General features: G+C 48.9%; 1 protein-coding gene and 1 long non-coding RNA gene across 2 annotated transcripts in view; one reads left to right on the top strand and one right to left on the bottom strand.

Moving 5' to 3' along the window:
* Positions 1-15,869, top strand: part of LOC149357686 (uncharacterized) — a 195,433-nt gene that overhangs the window by 178,643 nt on the left and 921 nt on the right. The window lies entirely within an intron of this gene.
* LOC149357685 (visual pigment-like receptor peropsin) overlaps positions 619-15,869 on the bottom strand; it is a 407,334-nt gene continuing 392,083 nt past the window's right edge. Inside the window, exon 6 of the mRNA XM_089584832.1 lies at positions 619-6,088. Coding sequence (XP_089440958.1) covers positions 5,822-6,088 — 267 coding nt within the window. The 3' untranslated portion in view covers positions 619-5,821. The remainder of the gene's footprint in view (positions 6,089-15,869) is intronic.

The following is a 15,869-nucleotide window of genomic DNA, read 5'->3' as shown; positions in this document are numbered from 1 at the left end:
TTTTGCATACAGATGCTTCTTTTTCGTTGAAGCTTATGCAGGCTGCCTTGTAGATTGGAACGCACAAGAAGCAGAGGAAGTCAAGAAATAACGGCATTTTTATTTGAACTGTATAGAGTACCAGAGAATAATGCCCGTCGGCGTACATTTCTTTCTGTACAAAGACGACCGAATCGAGAAAATAACACCACAAAGGCATACATAACACGTATAAATGCACGTACTCGGCGCAACTCCAATACTGAGAAGGAATACGGACGCTCTGTAAACAGGCCTCACTAGAGGGCAAAACGTCTGAAAAAAAAATATACAAAAATGTACGTGTCACAATATAATGCATGGTATTCAGTGCAACGAGATCTTGTTACAAACGGCAACAACGACGACACAACGGAACAATGGGAGTGCCCAATAGGCGAACATCTTTCCAGGCGTTTCTTTGTCAAACTCTCAAACTCTGACCCTATGCTCAAAAGAGTCGTAGGGTCTTTGCTGAGGGATGCCATACACTATAAACAGAAAGGAGTGAAAAAAGAAAGCAAGCTGTCCTCTCGTGCACTCCCTTTGGTAAAAGAGAGTGCGCTAGGGGACAGCGTTACTTCCTTTTTTACTCCCAGATACGCGTATTTGCGTACAGAGTGTGAGCTCACACCTTTGGTACACTCATATCTGCGTTAATGTACGCAGGCCTCGCTCGCCACTGTAATGCGACCGCTCGAGTTGGGAATAGGAATCAGCGTTCACATTATTAGCAGTACAGGGGACGTTTAACACGCTTAAACACCGTGCGGATGAGAATGAGAACGAAGTCGAGCGTTTAGAAATTAACTAGTCGGAGAAATAAGGCCAGCGAGCACAGAGTGAGGGGAGGAGGACGGGGAATATGAGATGAACGCGACACATTCGGCTCTCTGAAAGCCGTTTTGGCCACAGCGGCGATGCCTTGAAGAACCGGCAGCCACTGTTCAGACTCATGGGACGCAGAAAACGAAACGCCTTACTCGAGAAAGACGCGCGGCGCATGCAGGATGCCAATCACCGCTTGTAAGTTTTTCTCACATTCACCAGTAATTGGAATATTTTTTGCATGCCAATAAAGTGACCAATTGATTTCAGAAGGCTTAAGACATAAAGCGAGTTTGGAGAGGGCCGAGGAAGAACAGGAAAGCGCCCTTTCTGGCCTATGTACGTGTCAGTCATCCTGTACGATAGTCTTTGCGTTACGACTTTATTATACAGAGTGAGCCCGTCACAGCTGGGAGCTGGATCTGCCCCCTCAGGATCGGCAGCAGAACCTCTCTCATGGCAGGTACGAGTAACGCCTCCCAGCTAGCCTAGCTGAAGGCCAAGGAAGGAGCGCTGTTGAATTTGCGTACTCAATGAACAGAATTCCCAGCCGCCAAGCAGAACACCCGCGTACGCAGATTGATCAGAATGTCTGCCTACGAAATGAAGAATGTACATCCGGCCAAACCGTTAACTGGCTTGATTTTTGCATCGCAAGATGCAAAAATCGTCGGTGATCGCAAGATCACCGTCGCGGAAGGTGGAAGCCGACCTCCTTAGCTGGCACATCTGCGAATAGGTGATCTGACGCGAACGTTTACCACGCCGTAAATTTCAAGCAGGCGAGTCAGGCTTTTAGCAGACGGAAGGGGGCGGGAAAGAAGGAATTCAACTTAGCATGATTGTACTCCGCAGCGGTTTCGTTCAGGGCGGAAATTTTCGTGAGCAGTCGAACGCGAATCGTTCCTTTTTAAACTGGACTTGCCAGTGTAAGTGGCTTCCTACTTAGAACTACAGCCTCAAACGTCCGGTTAGGGTGACAACATGATTTCAAAACTCGAATACATGGACACAGTTTTTAGCTTAACGGCGCTCACCTGTTAAAACCGACAAATGTTCTACTGCGTTCAGTGAAGGTTGGCCGCTCGTATATTAGCACGCACCGTCAAAGCGATCATCATGTCACGCCCCAAAATGACAACAGGCGTCGCGCACTGCGACAATTGTAGGTCACCGGTGACTGATATATATTGCACGATATTTCAATGAACTTTCCGATTTGTTACGCTTTCAGTCATGTAGTCTAGAATTGAACCTTCAGCATTGAAGTCATTTGTAACTTTGCTACCAAGCGATGAATTTCGGTGTAGGACTGAAGATCGCAGGCTGTAACTTTGCTTAGCAAGCATGGCAAACTACCTGATAGCAGGACCCTCTTCAAATGACCTCCGTGTTGTGATTTTCTTTGCCTTGTAAAGAATTTTTTCGAAACCTGTTGTAGCAGTGCGACTCAGGATGATGCGAGATAATCTCGTTGAGGATGGCTACCACAAGAAACCAGCCAGCAAAGGCACTCCACAGCCAAGCATCATTTTTTACCTGCTGCCAATTTACTGTTTTTGCGTGCCACGTAAGATGTGTTAAGGAGGTTCGAAGAACTATGACCCCTATTTGCTGTGCGTCTACATTATGCAACAGAGACTTGGTATCGCCATCACTACAGATACAGCCGTTCTGCTTGTACGTGTCTTTCAACATTAAGAGGCTGTTTCGCGCGGTGATACGTGAGCCTTGGTAATTGAAGGTTTTCTTTTTTCGCTCAAAACATTATCTAGGCGCAACTCTATTTTTACGCATAAGCTTTAGTCACTTTAGCTCGAAACATTTTTGTTCACAAGATATGTAAATATGCTGTTTTTTTTTCGTGATATTTGCACTCCTAAATTTCGCTGCCATCTTCGCTACATTTTTCCATTTTACAATTCCTCTTGTGGATTAGAATCATGTATCTACTCCTTTAATGTCTGTCATTGAGAAAAACATTGATGTCAACAAATGTGTTTGTACTTTTGAGCATTTTCTAGTAAAAATATTTATAGAGAAAATAGTTTTGTAATGCGTCCAAAATGTAGCTGCTTTCTATGAGGCAGCAAACGTTTGTTTCAAGCCGTAGGTATTTGTCAGTCAAAGTATTGGACATGTCAGGCGCTTTATGCAATTCAACAGGCAACTATCTGTATAGTTCAACATTTCTGAAATATATATATTTTTCGTGTTATAAGCTTAACGTCATAAACATTCGCCATAATTTTAACCAAAGTTTGTTTTAGAAAACTAAAATTCAGAGCCCATTCCTTTTATTTGAAACACCTGCTGTGACATAGTACATTAATAGTACATTCATTTACCTTCATTTTGAAATGTTTCACGTTAATGCTACTGCCCCATTATTTTCAGTCCAATACAATAAAAGTAATCTGCCGGAAACACCCATTTTCTTCCGCGCTAAGGAAATAATTACTCAATCTGTCAAAGCGCCTCCGTAGCGGACGATTCGGTGGAAGTTGTCCAGCGACTCTCCTGCAGGAAATTTCAGATTTTTTTTGAAGGACTGTTCTCTAAAAGATGCGTAGTCTTTTATATACAGCGTGCCACGCGCGGTGGCAAAAATCGTTACCACAGTTCATGCTATTGGTGAAATGATGCAACGGAGCATTTATGGCATATCTTCCAGGGTGTCTATCAGTAAAGTAGCAACGTCGATAGCGGCCTGTCTCTCTTGCGGATCTTCGTTAACGCCAGCAGCGGTTCGTCAAAAGGGCGCCTAAAAATGAAGATGGTACAGTTCACATTAGTGTACTAAAAACTGCTTGCCGGGGAGAACGTGCGGCAGGGTTGCTCACCCGTCAGATTATCCGGCACCGGTCCCTTAAGCGAGCAGTTGTCGTTGTGATCTCAAGAGAATAACTCTGGCTGAAAAATGACTTGCGCTCGGGGAACGGCTGGCAAAGAGATCTAGTTCACTGCCGTGGGCTCGCATCAAAACGCGGCTTTCGTCGTTGCTGGTTTAATGGCTCCATGAATCGGTCTGTACATCTGTCGCCCTAAATTATTCGCCCCGGTAGTGAGAGTGGAATGTAAGATTTAATCTTCTGCTTCAAAATTTTTGCCGGCTAAAGATAGAACCACTGTCAGTACTTTCCGCAAGCTCTGCCCATAAACGTTGTAAAGGTTCATAAAATCATTTCTTCCGGTTCTGTTGAAATCTTCCCAGCCATGCTGCATTTCAATGGCTTGGCTCTCACTCACAAAACAGTTATGAGCAGGAATCGAGACCTGCGAATACCTTAAGCAGCGCCTTTGGCCGTTGTTCGCACGCGGGTGAGCGCTCCCGCCCGTACATGTATGCTGCCTAACACGATTACGCAGCACATCTAATCCCAGAGGAGTCGAACAGCCTGAAGCTCGTAGCCACTGCGAAGAATAGCAACCTGACATGTGACGTGTACAGCCCAGCCAAGAAAGAAGAGGGAGACAGAAAGAAGGCTAACGCAATTATGTAGGCAAGCGCTGTCAGCTTGGACGTACCAATGGTTGAAATGATTTAGGCAGTACACCATCATATGAAAATGCCGAATAATATTCCACAAATAAGTAAAAAAATATAACATTTAACCTTTCTCTCGCGATGCGGCACATCACAGAAAAACGGATATGTCGAGCTAAGCGTCGTTTCAAGCAAGAATTAAGCGCGCACTGAAAGCTTCAATAGAAATTCGTGTCTGAAACACCACGCATGAAATGAGTAACATTTCCTACCAGCGAGTATTGAGAATGTGTTGTTTATTAAAGAAAAAGACTAAACACGCACATCTTTTCGTCGTGCGTTTTTAGAGACGTTCACATGGGAGTCTAAACACGTGCCCTTTGGTATGGCACTACAGCTTGCGGAAGTCGCTCTCAACTCTCGTCAGTTCTACGAGCCCAGTGTAGAACACGGTATCGGCCGTCGAGCTGTTTGTCAAAAGGTTTATTGAAGCCCTGTTCGGTGCTCATTGTATGCGACACATGAAAGGTTCCGCCTTCTTCATTCAGTTTTGGAGAAGATCCGAAAGTCAGAGCATCCTCAAGCGCTAGACGCTGTGAACAAACTGTGGAGGAACTTTGGCACTGCACTATAGTCACGCAGACGGTCTTGACATAGCGATGCATGGCACAGCATCCTTTCGTTTGAGAACTGCCTCAGGATTCTCTACTGTAAAGTGTGCCCAAAGAACGACAGCCTGACCACGTATTCAGTGAACCTATTGGCGTCGTAATTGATATGAAATGAAATGTAGGCCGGTATTTAATTTTTTTTTATGAAGAATGCAATGAAAGCGAGGGCCTTGCGTCACTCAGACTCGCGAAACCCTGTTATGTCTGCTTGTTCTGGCGAGTGCAGTCTCCTCGTCAGACTGTTTGTAGCCTGGCTTCTTGTGCGGCTATAAACGCAAGCGAAGACAGTCAACGCTCTTTCACCCATTTTAGAACGACGTCTAACTGCAAATCCTTACCAATTATGCCTCCATACGCTCCATCAAATTCTTCACTAAAGAAGTCTGATCAATCCGCACAAGAAACACGCCTCTCCGGTTCCCTGCATCATGGGCGGAAGGGCGCTTGAGTGTGCCAGACCGGAGCGAGGGGAGACGCGTCAGTCCTGCTGCGCTCCGCTGACCCGACTCGCTCTCTGGACAGCGTTTGCAGGCGCTTCGCCGAGCAAGCCGAGCGAGTGAACCTAAAGCCTGCAGAAGGGTTGACGCGACCCGGTCCAACGCTCTCCCTACCCAAACCGTCAGCGTTTACGTAAGCCCGATAACCAGCTGCTTCTGCGGCTCGACAAACGGGATCAGCGCTGCTTCGTGGAGCCTACGTAAACGCCGCTGACGCGTAATTGACAAGGAGCGTGCAGAACCCCAATTCAAGCATTTCTGATATTTTCTTCCAGGCGTTGTTCCGAGCGAGCGGCAGGCCCCGGCAGTAGCACGGCCGGTTAGCAGTAGTCCTCTTCGATGGTGCAGCTGCGGCGGCCCATGGCCTGGCAGCGACAGGTTAGCAGCGCGTAGATGTCGGTCCGGATGCGCGGGTTGCTGAAGAAGTAGATGAAGGGGTTGATGGCGCTGGCCGTCTTGCAGAAGAGCGGCGGCAACACGGCGACCAGGTGCGGCACCGAGGCCACGTTGCCGAACACGGCCCACAGGCAGAGCACCGCGTACGGAGTCCAGGCGGCGAAGAAGGCGGCCACAATCAGCACCACCATCTGCACACCGCAGAGAAGAGAACTCATCATTCCTGAACACTTCGGAACGCAAAGGAGACGCGCGATGCCCGCACAGCTTCACGTGCGTCCGTGCCGGGTAAAGTCCTATACGCGTACATGCTTCGCGTTCAATTCGAGAAGAAGTTATGCGGATGAAAACTTCTGGGCCTTTACACGTTTTATTGGAGCTGACACTGGAAGAATCCGCGCGACCAAATGGTACAGTTACGCACGCACGCTGAGGGCGCCTTGCACTTGGGATCCATGTCTCAAATGAGGTGTCGACTGTACGAGTGAGCATGTGTGCGCCCAGACTGCGTCGTGGTCAAAACGCACACACGCAACACGTTCGTGCACCTTTGCGCTATTCCAGAAGCATGGAAAAATCTTGGGCATAAAAGAAAAACAAAACTTTCACTGATTCGCAAAGGTGCGAAGACGTGTCTTGTGTTGCTTCTACACCAAAGTCCTTGCCACACTTCTTGAGTAGCGCAGAGGCGAAAGAACGTGCAAAAAACCAACTAGGCAAGTTCGAAGCGCCATTCACGGACCCGCATAGCAACAGACGCAAAAACACACGCAGGGCAGTCTCACGTTCACTAAGGTTTCTGACACACTGTGACTGTGGGAAACTGAGAAGAAAAAGAAACGGCACTGCAACAGCGCTTAGCTTGAGCAGCCCATTCTTGCTATCATTTGGCGCCACCACGCTTGGGTTCAGCCACAGGTCTGTTTGTGACGCTGTTCAAAGTTTCTTGCTGGAATCTCATCGACTGCCTTGCTAAAGCTTACAGTATTTTCTTTTCTAAGCTTTATCACATCGAGAATAAAACACTTATTCATTTTTTCCTCTTTCTCTCTCTCTCTCTTCAATCCAAACTTCTTTTTTCACTCCCTGCCCTCCTTGTGGTAGACTCTCCCGGTGTTGCTCTCCCGGTGTTGCTCTCCCGGTGTTGCTCTCCCGGTGTTGCTCTCCCGTGTGCTTTTCTTTTACCTTTATTATGTACAGGTGAATAGCAACCTTTGCCTCCCGATTCTTGGCCGATCCTCCAGTGTGGGTATTTGGCATCTTTTCAAAGGATAACAACAACAACAACAGCAAAACGATTCCCCTACTCAGCAGTACAGGTATTCAGTCAAACGGCATCCAGCCACGCGAAAATCAGTACGAATTTTGGTAACTTGGAGAAGCACAATTGCTTTTTTTAGAAGACCCATTCATAGCCCGTTCTTGAATGTTGCCGGAGATGTCTACCTGGAAGAACACTGGTGCTTTCTAGTGCTGGGTTTCTGAAGGCCACTTTCATTCGCTCGATCATTTGATCTCCGACATCTGCGCGGCGAGGCTGCCGGGTTTTTGTAGACAGCCCGAAACAGATGAGCACGTGATACTAGAGAGGCGAAGGTGTGCTCGGATATAAGCAAACATGTGGCTTTCATTATGACTAGAGCCCGCCGCGCTGGCTCGGTGGTTACGGCACTCGGCTACTGGCCCGAAGGACGCGGCTTCGATCCCGGGAGCGGCGGCCGAATTTCGGTGGAGGCGAAATTCTAGAGGCCCGTGTACTGTGCGATGTCAGTGCGCATTAAAGAACCCCAGGTGGTCGAAATTTCCGGAGTCCTTCACTACGGCGTCCCTCATAACCTGAGTAGCTTTGGGACGTTAAACCCCAATAAACCAAACCAAACAATATGACTAGAGGGTCTCAGCTTACCAGTGACCAAACTGACGACCTTGATACCGCCTCTGTATGGCCACTATTTTCTGGTTGTGCACCACGACAGCGCGGCGGTTGGTACCAATCGCCTGTCCATTTTGGGTGCTTCATGATTTCTCCCCCGCACACAGTACACCTAAGCGCTCATAATTTTGTACAATATTCCTAAGCAGCGTGATCACTTCAGCTGTTGTTTGCAACAGATCCTGAAATAGGCAAGGAGCAGCCTATTCGTTGCTATACACATGCGCCATTGAGAACCAGGAAGAAGGTGTGAAAGAAGGTAGGCTAATATATCAACCGGAGAGTGATCAATGAAGAAGAAGGGCTTGGTCACCTGGTCATTACACATCTTGGAACGCGTATCAGCAGCGGGTATTTTGTTTGCACGTGCCAGTTATCTTTTCCACGTGTCTGGTTCAAGACTGGTTGGTATGCTCCTGCTCTCTGCGCAAAATCACTGCTCTGGCCACGTACGGGAGAAGACGCTGGTTGAAACAGCTACGCTTGACACTCCGTCATCGCGCTCATTGCGCACCCGTTGTCCAGCATCGGTTTATGGGAGTTTAACGTCACAAAGCGACTCAGGCTCTGCGGGGCGCCGTAGTGGAGGGCTCCGGAAATTTCGACCACCTGGGGTTCTTTAACGCGCACTGACATCGCACAGCACACGGGCCTCCAGAATTTCGCCTTCATCGAGATGTGACCACCACGGCCGGAATTGAACCCGCGTCTTCCGGCTGTCGAGAATTGGGGTGAACGCATAACGAGTGAAGTCGAAGTTTGAGACTGCAGTACGACACGAGATCGATAATTGAACATAATGAACCAAGTCCGGCAAATTAAGTGGATAACTGTGACCGCTGTCGTCTTATCTTTAGTTCGCCGAGCCTGACACTCACGGAACGAAGGCGTTCTTCACATGACAATGAGTAATTTGCTAATACAACTAACCCATCCCCTCGCTCCAAAACCCCATCGATTATGTGTATAACGCGCTATATTTGAGGCGTGAAAGGTTTATCCAGATATTAACGGTATTTTTACTTATCTTATTTATTTACAGTCATGTTAAGCACAACTGTGTCTGTGTGTTTCTCGACTTTGTCCTGTCCCTGCGCACTGTTTTAAGTAGAAAAATGAACCAACTGGCCCCGCTACCTCCCATGATGCATTTAAGCACAACGTTACAAGCATAAGCCACAATTTTCCTCAAAGCGGTTATTAAAGAAATATGTTTCGTATTCATCACCATCATCTTCAGCCTGACTACGCTCACCGCAGGAGAAAGGCCTCTCTCCAGTATCTCCAATTAACCATGTCCTCACATTATTTCTATCTGAATTCCATACTATAAAATAGGACCTTCATTTGTGCCACCGCGGTGGCTCAGTGGTTATGGTGCTCGGCTGCTGACCCTAAAAATGCGTGTTCCATCTCGGCCGCGGCTGTTGAATTTCGATGGAGACGAAATTCTAGAGGCCCGTGTATTGTGCGATGTCAGTGCACGTTAAAGAACCCTAGGTGGTCGAAATTTCCGGAGCCCTTTACTAAGGCGTCCCTCACAGCTTGAGTCGCTTTGGGACGTTAAACCATCATAAACCAAACCAACCAACCTTCACTTGTCTTCATTTTTAAGTGCAACATATTCATGTAACTAACACAAAATTCACTGTTAAAATATTGGAGAGCATTGCAGTTGCTGCGTTGGAGAAATGGGAAAGTATTTGCTTTTCAACGTCAGCAACTTTTTTTGCAAGTCACCGTTGTCACGTGGCACTTATCACGTGATCCTTTGATGACGCGAGCAACTTTTTTTGCAAGTCATCGTTGTCTGACATCAGTACACACCCCCAACACATTGTACACCGTCGTACACACCACAACGCGTTCACTCCGTGCCCCTCTAACAAGCTTGAACCAATGACCCTTCGAAACACATTAGTTGCAAAGCTTTTCTATGCGTTGCATGCAAACTCAAGAGGAAACGCCTTAAAAATTGGTTTCGTGAAAAACATTCGAAACGCTTTTTTTTTTCTTCAGCTTTCTCCTGAACTATATTAGAGAACTCATTTTTTACCAGTTCTTGATGAAGCACTCCGCGCGCAACAGCACAAACCGTGTAAAATAAGCACAATTTAGTGTGCCAAATGGGCACATTTCACACGATTTCGTTTTTTACCGTTTTTGGGACGCGAGCAGAAGAAGAGAAAGTGTGGGTTCTGCAAAAGATGATGTACACCCATTAAGCCTGAGGACATCATCATCATCATGATGTACACCTCTGGGTGAATTTTTCAGCTGTTTGGGCCTGCACCAAACTCTGACCAATCCCCCACCCTAGGTATAAGCCATTGCTTAAGAGGGAACAATAACAGCGGGTACCTGCAGAAAATATGATTGCAAGAATGAATTAAAAAGTATGCAAAAGTGGCGATGCTACTAACTACTCGTAACTGTTTCGACAGCCTGTTCTCTCCCGCTCGGAAGCCTATCTTTCACGGCTAGAACGCGTCGCGCTCAAAATACGATCCTTGGCTACGGCAACCTCAGAAATGGAGCTAGAGCAAGATCAATGGACGGTAAGGGTAGTGGGTAGATGCCAAGACGAGGGTGCCTACATGGGTAATGGGGGCTCTTAACTGTTAATGACTGGAATTGCATGCGGGCAGAAACTTTCAACAAGGAGAGATTCATTTGCAATGCGAGTTTATTGCAGCACACGTTTCGTCCTCGAGTCTTCAACGCCATGGCGGACGCACGCTCACGGAGCCCATGCTTTCATGAATGATCAATGATGTACGATGCATTTACACGCTAGAGCTGTGTGATTATGGCGAATAATTCCGCCGCAGAGTTGAAGAAACGTGTCCTTGGAAAACGTTAGAAGACAACAGCGCTTCAGAAAAAAACACACACACTGATGCGTCGCCAGTGGAGTCCAGGGGCGGACCGCGAGTTGCCCCGTTAGCTGCCTGTCGTGTTTGCAGTAGTTATGACTGCGCTTACATTCGACGCGGGTACGTCGTTTTTCGGCAGGATGAGTGACTTAAAATCCTTGCGGCTGCTGTCTGTGATGAACGTGCCATCCAACTCCTCGTCGGTGTCTGAACTGGCAGAGTCTTCCTCTGACTCGTCGCGCGCTGTTTTCGTCTGAGCGCTCGTCAGTTCCGTCCGTTCTGATTGCGCCATGGAGCTTTTCTGTGTCGAGACCGAGCTGGACGGCGACGTCGCCTGGTGCTCCGTAGAGTGCGATGTATCCTGCTGCTCCGTAGTCTTCGACGTAGCCTGCTGCTCCGTAGTCTGGGACGTAACCGGCTGCTCCGTAGTCTGCGACGTAACTGGCTGCTCCGTAGTCTGCGACGTAACCTGCTGCTTCGTAGTCTGCGACGTAGCCTGCTGGGTCCTCGTAGTAGAGTCAGCCGTCCCGTTGTTCCCGCTGTTCCAAGTCTCGTTCTTCGCTACGCCTCCGACACGGCCGGCGGGTACGGGCGGCTCAGACACATTCTCACCGCGGGAGTCTGTCTTCTCCGCGACCAGTAGCTCTGTGGCGCTGGCGGAGGAGTTGTCAGCTACCAGGTACGCTGAGTCATTGGCGAGCTGTTGCTCCTGGATCCTTGCGGCGTTGCTCGACTTGACGATTCCAGGCGTGGCTCGGCCCGTGGACGTCGTGTTGGACATACCCCTGCGCCGTGTCACCGGAGCTGCTGCTGACGGCGCGTTCAGGTAGACAACCTGCACCTCATCGGCTCGCGAGTTGTTGGCCCGGGGCACGGGTCGCTTGACTTGCACCGGCTCCTTCGCAGCCTGCGGTGCGGAGGCCGCCGCCGGCGGGTTCTGCACGGACTGCTGGTTCAGGTACTCGCGGTACTGGTCCAGGATCGCCACGAGCTCGTCGTTGCGCTTGAGCGAGAACCCCAGCAGCAGGAAGCAACCCATGACGATGCAGGCCATGACTGCGATGATGGTGCAGATGCGAGACCTGGACGTCGACTCCTGCTGCACCTGCATGTCGGCCATGGCCGCGGGATCCATGGTGACTCGAAGGATGCGGCGCAGTCGACGTTTAAAATGGGCGGAGGCCTGGGCTCATCGCTCAGCGAGGCGAAGCAGTTGCGGCGGCGGCGGCGACCAGCGAGCGTGCCAGGGCGCGGCCACGAGCGGTGCCTACTTCTTCGTTGTCGTCATCGCCTTCTTCGTCGGCGCACGGGCATTGGCTGCCGGTTCTGCTTTGCCACAAGCAAGCCATACAGAGGTATAGGCTGGTGGTCGTAGTTTGAGTGAGCGGGACAGTGAGATAAGAATTGATGAGAAACCTGATGAGCTGCGTGAATGTCTCAAACACGGAACAATGAAGGTAGACATGTGCCGTGTCGCATTTCTGAAGTACTCTACCACGGGCATTTTCGCTTCAACGGACAGGCATGCCTGATAGTACTTGGAAGGAACTGACTGCGTGCATTAGGTTTCTGAGCATTAGGTAACGTGGTGTCGTATTTCCTGATCTCCTTTGCGTGTCACCGCCTGAGAAGAAAGAGGAGGAATAAACATTTCTATTGATTCTTGGCCGATCCCCCAGAGTGGGTATGTGCCATTCTGTCGTAGGCTACAACAACATATTGAAGAGATTGCGAGAGATAATGAGGGGGACCCCTGTTCCAGGGTCTCGTTGGCCGATGCGGCAGTTCTGGCTCAGCGGGCCAGCCAATGCTCGCGCTCCGGGCAGGGGTCTGAGGTACCAACTAAAAAAAAAAAATCGGTGTGCAAGAATCTGAGGAAGAAGAGGACAAAGTGTGTGGCCCAAGGCAATGTAGCCAATATGAAGTGCGAAACAGAAGACAGCTCCCGAAACCATCGTCACCACCGTGATGCGGCTCAAGCGTCCGATGTACAAGGCCGCCGTCAACGCTCTCCGGGGACAGCTTATCGGCAAGCGCTCCCGGCTGGGGTTGAAGCTGCCGTGGTTCCCGTAGATGCCTTGCATGCTCTCAAGGTGCGAACCCTGTTTTTAGTGCGCTAGCACTGCACTGAATACGTGCCTGAGCAGAGTGCCCACTTGTTCACTCCTCCGCATAGTGGCATCCACTACTGCGAGGCTTCTCAGAATTCCTGTCGGGGTTAACAAGATTTACATCTATCTTTCAGCTGCTTATCTATACTTGTTTTCTTTTCCGAATTTCTTGCTTGGTTTGCCAGTTTAAATGGAAATATGTACTACTCAATGCAAAGCAGCCTTCGAGCGTTTTACTTTTCCGCACCACATCCTGAAGACCACAAAAGCAATCAGTATATCATCAAAAGCTTCTTTCGAACCATTGGCGGACTTCCCATTGCGTAGTCAAACAAAAAAAAAACAATGTGCCTGCTTAGCTCTAAAAACATTCAATATGGCGATTGTGCGGGCTAGTTTGTGCAGTGGCTCGTTGGGCAGCGCAGCTGCTGAAACAGCATCTGCTTCCGTCAGGTGTTACAAGCAGTAGAGTTGCCTTTATTGTCAAACCATTCGTACTTTGACCAAGAACAGATTGCTTACGCATAAACTAGCTGCTGAAGAACATCGGCACCTGTCAAGGGTATTTAGTCATTATTGATAGCTCAATGTTAACCTCGGCCTAAACTACAAGCGTCCAACGCGATGCAGCTCCTGCGAGACGTGCAGGGGCTGCTCTGGCCGTTGAGAGCACCGGCGGTCGAGAGGAAGGTATAGGTACACGCGGCGTCAGTGAGGCGATAGGACCAAAATGGCTGTTGCTTGCCTGCCATTGAAGCCACGCCGCTTGGTACCACTTGTTTGCTAACAGGGAGAGGTTGACTGTGCAATGCAAACGTGGCTATATGGATTAACCCGCTCCGGAAACGGTATATCAACATCTGTATAAGAACGTCAGCATTTTTTGGAATATCAGTAACGGAAGAAAAATGTGTCTTCTTTCGCGCTTTCGGGATCTTATCTTGCGCTGTATTGAGTAGAGGCAAGAATTCGAGGAAACACACTACGTTAGCTGTGTGTCCCTCGCAGTGCTCACTGCTGCGCACATGCCACAATCTGTATTTATGACACAACGTACTAATCCTGCATTCTAAGCAACTAAAATCGCTCTTTTAGCATCGCCGAGAAGATTAGCTCCAGCACAATTTATGCCTCAAATGCTTTCAAGTTGTTATCAACAGGAAGGTACACGGTAAAGAATTATTACTCCACTTGTGCAGAATTTTAAAATGCTGCAAAACAAATGCATCAAAGCAGAATCACGTAGGGGCGGCAATTTGTTCCAAACCGCATTACTCAGTCTTTCAGTACGCTAAGCATACTCACGAGACACAACAGAACGAGCGCAGTGTATTACAGTAGTGTTTAAGGCTTTTAAAATCTAAACTTCTATTGAGAAAAAAAAATGTTTTGATTTGTGGATTTCTCGCTCAGCCGCTTCGAGCCCTTCCTTAAGATTCCTTTTCGAAAATGTGCCAGCGTTTTTTCTGCGCACAAAGACCACTCAGTTGCTAAGGAAATCGCAAATGGAGTTCTATACCATTCAGTCTCCACTTAAAAGCTTCCGGCGCTCTCGGCGAAACAGAAGCGGCGCATTCGGAGAGAGGGGAGGCAGCCGAAAATGATTTGTTATTATAACTTGGCGTGATAACGTAGGGAACGACAAAGGAAATGGGGAGAGAGTATCAGGCCAGCAACTGCCACCCGAAGAGGCACAGTGGCCGCCTGCTTTAGAAAGAGGAGCAAAGGGGAATGATGAGGAAGCAACGAGCAGGAGAGAAATACAACACGCTATAGCGACGACTTTCGCAACAAAAGAAACACAGAGAAACAAGGCACGTGGCCGGAAACGCCGATATTGCGGTGAAAGAGAAAACAGTAGCACTGCCCCGGCACCGGCGACTCCGATGCACTCTGCACGAAGACGCTTTTCTTAAAATAGGGGACCTCTTGCTGCTCTTCCCGACGCCACTACTCTTGCTAGAGAGCTTAAGATTTAAGTGAACCCTAAGCGACGCCAGTGCTCGCGCTTTCGGTGTTGTTGCAAAATGGCAGCAGACGGCGAAGACGTTGAGCCCTCGAGTTCGACACAGCGCAAAGCTCTGAGTTCGTCGTCAAGCGGCGAACAAAAACATCGCGTGGAGCTGTAGTTTTGCCCCTCAACAACACCGAGTGGTACGCGCGCTTCGAAGCGCTTGCGGGATGGGTTACGAAATAACAGGACCTAATGGCAGGAGAGTCGCTTTGACATGTAGTCGAGTAGTGCTTGGCGAAACTTGCTTCTTTCTATTACTGACTTTCTCTTCCAAAAACGCCTCCCCAAAGCAGAGTAGCGTGTCAGTGCCTTCCACACGCCTGCATAAATTTACTTCTTTCATTAAAGGATTAAAGGTCATCTCTCTTTCTGCGCCGCCGCGGTGGCTCAGTGGTTACGCTCGACATGCTGACCGGAAAGACGCCGCCACGGCGGTCGAATTTCGATAGAGGCGAAATTCTAGAGGCACGTGTATAATGTGCGATGTCAGTGCACGTTAAAGAATCCCAGGTGGTCGATATTTCCGGAGGCCTTCACCACGGCGTCCCTCATAGCCTTAGTCACTCTGAGACGTTAAACCCCAATAAACCAAACCAATCTCCCTTTCTGCTTTCATAACGTGCCCTGTGGCACCCCATCATTTTTCGCAGTTGTGGCTGCGTTCTTTGGGGACTATTATTAATCGCTAGGAAACCCAGCTGATGACCGCGTTCTAAAGTGAACACGACGCGCGTCCTCTTCTGATGTGAATGCTACACGCGATTGAGACGCGCCGCTCATAAGAGCGACTCCAGTATACCAAAAACGGCATTTAAATAATCGTAAGCAGCCCCATCAGATGCGAGTGCGTTCAGACGCTTTGAACGTGATGCGTAGCACCTGCTGTAGCCTTCTTTGCTCGAGGACACAGCGTGAGGACAGAAGTGCCCAGGACGAGCCGCCCCTGGCCTCACTGCGTCACCTTGTGGCCCGAGAATGGCGCGTCCATTTCGCGAGCCAAGGGGTGCTCGTCTCGAAGCATCTGCTCATTTGTTTGGT

This window comes from Amblyomma mixtum, chromosome 3 (assembly GCF_055824585.1).
Source record: "Amblyomma mixtum isolate Tamu chromosome 3, ASM5582458v1, whole genome shotgun sequence".
NCBI lineage: Eukaryota > Metazoa > Arthropoda > Arachnida > Ixodida > Ixodidae > Amblyomma > Amblyomma mixtum.
The sequence above is the reverse complement of the archived record's forward strand: the minus strand, read 5'-3'. Positions and strand labels throughout refer to the sequence as shown.